General features: G+C 40.9%; 1 protein-coding gene across 1 annotated transcript in view; it reads left to right on the top strand.

Annotated features, from left to right (window-relative positions):
• The window catches only part of LOC118324139 (serine/threonine-protein kinase 17A-like), a 9,374-nt gene extending 5,375 nt beyond the window's left edge, over positions 1-3,999 (top strand). The window contains exon 6 of the mRNA XM_035656298.1: positions 1,053-3,999. Within this exon, the coding sequence (XP_035512191.1) occupies positions 1,053-1,434 (382 nt within the window). The 3' untranslated portion in view covers positions 1,435-3,999. The remainder of the gene's footprint in view (positions 1-1,052) is intronic.
• Positions 4,000-6,393: the final 2,394 nt, after the last annotated feature.

Genomic DNA, 6,393 nt, shown 5'->3' with positions numbered 1-6,393 from the left:
GTGTGTGTGTGTGTATAGCAGTGCAGTTTGAGTTCACTGCCTGAACTAACTCACAGGTGTCGCTCCATTTTAAAAAGGGTAACATATTTTGAGTAAGAAAGACATTAGGCATTTGGACACCATTAACACTTGTCGTTTGTGTTTTGTTACCTAAGAATAGACCACATTTATTAAGCAAAGCATATTAATTAATAATTTGTACATGACAAATGTACTACTAGGCTCGTAATGGCCTGGTAGTTGTAGAATGCAGAATAAGGCATTAATAACTGACTTAAGATTTTCCTAGTCGGCTAGTAGTCGTTAAATAAAGCCAGTAGTTAAGTAGCTGCCAGTTTAATGCCAACAGAAAAAGCGGTAATGATTCTGAATGTGTCAGAACAACCTGCAAAGAGACTGAATTAGTTATTTATTTCAACACAGTATAACATCACACAGTCTTGTTATAAATAACTTCCAACTTCACTAAAACTAATACTGGTTGATTGGCACTGCTCCAGTTCTGCACCTAGTACAGTTAGTTAATAGTGAACATGTGTACCTTAATATAAAGTGTTACCATCAATTCTGCTTGATTTGAACTGTTACTTGTGGGCTGTGGCCAAATTAATGTTACAGTGAGAGGAAAACTGTAGTAAGTCAATTCACTCATGAAGAGTGTCTAATAAACAGACCTCCTACCTGTAATGAAGCTGAGACACTTCATCATGAACCTCATTCAATGATTCATCATCATTAAAAAAGGGATAAAAGTGGGGTTGAAGTGCTGTATTGTCAAGAAAAACTCCTTGAAAAAGATTTCATAAAAAGAGTGGGAACCCTGTAATACTTACACAACTATATACTGAGACATAATTGTCCCAATACATTCTCACACTCTTCTGTGAAGCATTAGTGACCCCTAGTGGGCGTCCAGACACATTTCACAGATGCTGAGGTTGTCATGCATGCCTCAGTGTGGACTACAGTATCCTGTGATACCGTGTATTCAGCACTGACCAGAAGCACAATGTGAGATGTCCTGCTGTGTCCCTGTGTGTGTCTTTGTTTAGGGATCGGGCCACAGCCGAGCAGTGTCTCAAACACCCCTGGCTCCAGCCCTCGGGGCCTCAGGAAACCCAGACGGTGGAGGAGATCCTCCCAGTAGAGGATCAGGAGGCATCCAGCTCCGCCAGCAGCTCCGCCAGCAGCCCTGAACCTCCCTGCAGTAAGACCATGGGTGAGGAGGAAGATGAGGAGGAGGAGGGGGAAGGCCCAGTGACAGAGGAGCTGATAGTCATGGCTGCCTACACCCTGGGCCAATGTCGCCAGTCCTCCGCCTCCACCTCAGAGAAGGAGGCGCTGGCTGCCGAGCAGAAGGCCATCTCCAAACGCTTCAAGTTTGAGGAGCCTTTCAGCGCCCTGCAGGAGGTCCCCGGAGAGTTCATCTACTGACCCCACCCACTACACGACAGGAAAAGTTAGTGTTGTCATGGTAACAAACATAGACCTTCTGATTATACAAGCTCCGCTCCATATATACTGTATGTGTATGATCAGATGCCGCTTCACATATATTATTTAAACAGTTGGATTTTAAGTGCAAGTACATATTTCTCCCATAATGCATCACCACGATTGACAGACACCCAACCTACCTTCCAAAGCAGTTACAGTAGGTTCACGTCTCTTGTGTTTCATTTGGTTTGCTGCTGTATTTTTATTTTCTCCCTGAACTGGACGAACATAGATGGAGTGACACACTGAGATATTTCCACAAGCTCCAGTAGAGTCTGGTGTTTGGTGACGCCATTTAAGCAACAGTCAAACAGGGAAACATCTGTAGAATAGGCCAATTGAAAGGGTGCTCAAAAAATGCACCATAGCAGGCTTGAAGGACCAGTGTGTGGGATTTAGTGACATCTAGCGGTCAAGTGTCAGATTGCAAGTAACTGAACACAGCTCAAGCTTATATTCAACAACCTGGGAATGAGACCAGGCTGTGAAGCATGTAGGAAAAACGATGGTGGCTGTGGAACTCGCAAAAGGGCCTGTCTACAGCCAGTGTTTGGTTTGTCCCTCCTGGGCTACTGTAGAAACAAGGTGGTTCAACATGACATGTCAACAGACTCCACGGAAGGCGACCTGCTGCGTCTGTAGATAAAAACATCTCATTCTACAGTAATGAAAACCAACAAATCTTATATTGAAGTGATTATACACTAATGAAGACATCCCTATGAATATTATCTTTAATTTCTGACAATTTACCTTCCTAAATGTTACACACTGGATGAAAAGAACTACAATTCCATATCAACTGAGCAAACAGCTGCTGAGGAAGATTTTGTACTAAGACTGAAAGCTCCAGAACAGCTAGTAACTGGACCTGTCCCAAAAAAAAAATCTTCAAATAAATATTTGTGCTATATATCTAAATTGTGTCTTACTTTTTTGACACATTATTAAAACTATTATTATTCCCTAGAATAACGTCTCTTGAAGTCTACTGCAGTGTATTTCTGCCATGCCAGAAAAAGAAAAACAGATCATGTTATAACATGAAACATGACATACTTAAGATATAGTATATTGTTATAATAGGGAAGGTGTTTGTTAATAACGTGATAAGCTTGACAGGAAAATAATTTGAACATGAAAGTATCTTGGTATAATGTCTAAACATCTTGTTATAACAATAAACTTTTTACACTATAAAATTGATGATCCAATTTTCTTTTTCTGGTGTGGCAGCAATAGGTTTCCATAGAGTCCACACCACACATCTATGGCAATTACTATAAATCAGTGGACCCCTGTCAGCCAATCAGAATGAAGAATTAAGTGGCTATAGTATCAGACACTTAACCGTCATGTTTTGATCATGGGGCAAAAGGCATTCTGGGAAACAAAGACATCAACGTAGAAACAGGTCGGGTTGTGGGAAAGTGAGAAACTAACTCCTGTCCCAGATACCAGATGATGGAGAGATCTACTTTGTTACGTGGCAGTCTCTCTACTGTATGTAAAGACTGTGTATATAGCACACACCCACACTTCCAGTCATCATATATGTGCATGTGTACTGATGAGTGAAGGGGTTGCAGTTGAGTCCACAGACTGTATATAAAGATGGATGACATGTCTCCACTTCCTCCCAACGCTTAAACAAACATCAGTGTGATAAGAGCTACCTAAAATGACAGAGACCATCTTGGGCAATGTCTAATATTTGATTTTTTGTCCCATCCTCTAACATTTAAGGGGCAGGGTTTATGACCTATAGTGCAACCAGCCACCAGGGGGCGATCCAGATATTTTGGCTTCGCTTTTGAGGAGCTGTCATGTCGTCCATCATACTATACAGCCAATGGTTGGGACTGTTTGTCGCACTTATTGCAAAACAGTGAGAAGTTACTCACTTTTCTTCCTTTTTTCAAGATTTTTGAATCAGAAGCCAAATGTTTGTTGGTCTCAGTCCATTTCCTCGTCCGTGCTGCTCTCCTCTGAACAGAACCAGCTCCTGCTCGCTCAACCCTGTTTGTGTTTTGTCTTATTTTGTATTTGGTGCCATGCTTGGAGAATTATTTGATTTTTTCTCTTATTTTTTATTTTTTATTTCTGTTAAATATTGCAGATATCTCCGAGGAAGTTTTCTAATTGTGTGTACATAATGCAAATTTGTGTTGTTTTTAAGAGGTATATTCCACAGTACTGTTTAAAGAGCCATTTCACATATTCCTGACTGACCTCCCTGTGGCTCACTTCTCTCTGAAGCAATAAAAACAGATGATTTTAAGCTGTACCTGTAGATGGCGAGCACTCCACAATTCCTGTGGGTCTGTACTGTAAATTTATGTTTATGAAACAATAAGCTCTGTCACTATGGGAACAGATTTGTACATTAATGTCCCGTACTGTAAATAAACATTTCAAAATTGAGTTTGGAGTAATCATTTGTGTTTGTGTGTGTTTTGGTACCCACATTGTCAACAAAATAATCACTGAGCTATTGATTGAGCCTGGTCAACAACACAATAAACCCCCTGCAGATAAACAGGGTCATTATTAGAACTATGCTGACACTATTGTTACTATTATTACAAGCTTGTATTTTTTTCAAACGTGGCTAACATGTTGCTATCAGGCTCAGCTGATTCAGTTCATTCTCATCCAGCTAACCTGGTTGTTATAAAGTTACCTTGAATAACTGTGCTCTTATTTTGAAACGTAAGGGAATCAAAGCATGACTCAGCAGTGTTTGACCACTGAACAGAAAGAGCGGGAGTTTTAAAAGCTTGCAGCCTGTCTGCTGTCTGTCTGTCTGCCTCGTTGTTTTTACTAACAATAAAAGTGTAAAAAGTTCAGAGGTTCAGAGGAGGTCAGAGGTTCGAGGTTAGCTAAAATAAGAAGAGAAAGAAAAGTAAGTCGGGAGAACTAAAGAGTAAGAGGAGAGGAATCATTTTCATGTATTCCCTCTCCTCACTGTCAACAGCTCAACCGTCCATGTTGGAATATTAGCCCCACTGCTAGCCAAGCAGTGGAAATGTTAGCATGTTTTTGGACAATTAATGTCGGTTACAATAGATGTGTCATTTTGTCTGGATTGGACTCACACTGACTGCTGCTGGATGGAAACATCATTGGTAAATTGTTTCATATTATTAAGCTGTTATAGATACTTATAGATAGATCTGTGAGATATGACAAAAAGTATACATACTGAGTCTGCAGGTACCCAGGTTGGTAGAATGAGGGCAATAGCATCAACAGGAGAATTAGGTCCACCGACCACTTTCCCTCTTAAAGGTCACATAACAGTCATAGTTCGAAACAGTGGGGAAAAAATATGCATTCAGTCACATTTAGAGAATTTAGAGAATTGAATTTGGATGTCGTTGTTCACATTATCCATGCATTGTCCAGAAAAATCTGACAATTCAATACTTTCTGTTTCAGAGATTTTCATTATTTCAGTCTTCGAACAAAACTAACCACAGCTTTGTAATAGTGAAATAACTATAATAATAATAATAGCAAACATCTAATTTCCAAATGTAGAGACAAAAAACTTCAAACCCTTTGGATACACCCTCAAACTGAAGGGGAATATTTCCAATATTTTTAATTTCGAGGTGTCATTTTGACCCATCAGTATATGTTGACAGCTTGACAGTGTTTTTCATGGCAGGAAACCAGAAACAGACCACGGATTCACGCAGAACGCTCACGAGGGACTGACCGAAGAACAGAAAATAAAGAAAAAGAGTGGCCGTGTAAGAGGCAGGAGGAGTAGAAACACAGCGCTCTTCTCCAGAGATCCTCTATCTTCCTCTTCCAGGCCCATTAGCGGCTGATCAGAGCTGAGGTTGTAATTAAAGATGACCAGGTGCTGCCAATGCTAAAGTACACCTGAGCCCTGGAGAGAGAGAGGGAGGATGAAGGGATGGCTGGATACGAGACGCACACTGACAGAAGATGAAGACAGACAGAAGCAGGGGGGTCAGATTCTGAAAATTTGAATAACGCTACACATGACGGTGAAACCTCCTCAACAAGCACAAAAGTCACTCTTGATAATGAAGCCCCAGAGAGATGGAGGCCGAGTCTTCTGAATACCTCCAGAAAAAAATAAGGATTTTGGAGGATGAGTACAAGGTTAGCCTTTTTAGAGCCTGCGTTCATTTGATAGTGTTTGAAAAGCCACTTTTATGCCACAAAGAAATCACATTTTGATGGAAATGTGGGCTCCAGTAATGACTTTGTCATTTTTTTAAGCTTTCTTTTGGGAATGAGAGCATAAATGAAATGCGACAACTTCATTATACATATTCATGAAAGCAGCTCTCACTGAAAGCAAAGTGAATAGCTTCTTCACAGAAACCATATTCCTGATTTATTCCACATTATAGTATTATCACATTCTACACTAAAGAGTTCTGCGCAGGAAAAAAACTAATTACCTTGATCTCTCTGTCAGTCATCTCAAAGTGGAGAAATGTAAAGATGGCTGGCCTGGTTGGTATTTTGGCGGCTCGCTGTCAACCCGACTGTGCAGATGTGGGAGGAGAGGCGCAGTGGGAGGTGTGCCAGCTAGGATCAAGTGGTGCAGTGCAGTTTTGGTGTCAGAGATGATCAGGAGTTACCAGTGTGTGAACTATACCACTGCTTTCGGGGGAGCTCACTTTTTCTCAAGAGTTGGGGAGGTCACAGTATGCTGACTACAAAACAGAGATATGAATAATGACGATTTGGCACGCAGACTGAGTGGGACTAAGAAAGTTTTTTTTTTTTTCTGATATTTGAGTTAGTGAGAGGGGTTTATGATGAGACGGGTCGTCCCCTAATCGGAATGTTGTTGGTTCGATCCCCGGCTCCTCCTGCTACATATCGAAGTATTCTTGAGCAAGATAC

Source organism: Morone saxatilis, unplaced genomic scaffold, assembly GCF_004916995.1.
Source record: "Morone saxatilis isolate NCDOM2014 unplaced genomic scaffold, NCSU_SB_2.0 Contig0, whole genome shotgun sequence".
NCBI classification, from domain to species: Eukaryota; Metazoa; Chordata; class Actinopteri; family Moronidae; genus Morone; species Morone saxatilis.
Note: the sequence above shows the minus strand (reverse complement) of the source record. Positions and strands in the feature narration are given on the sequence as shown.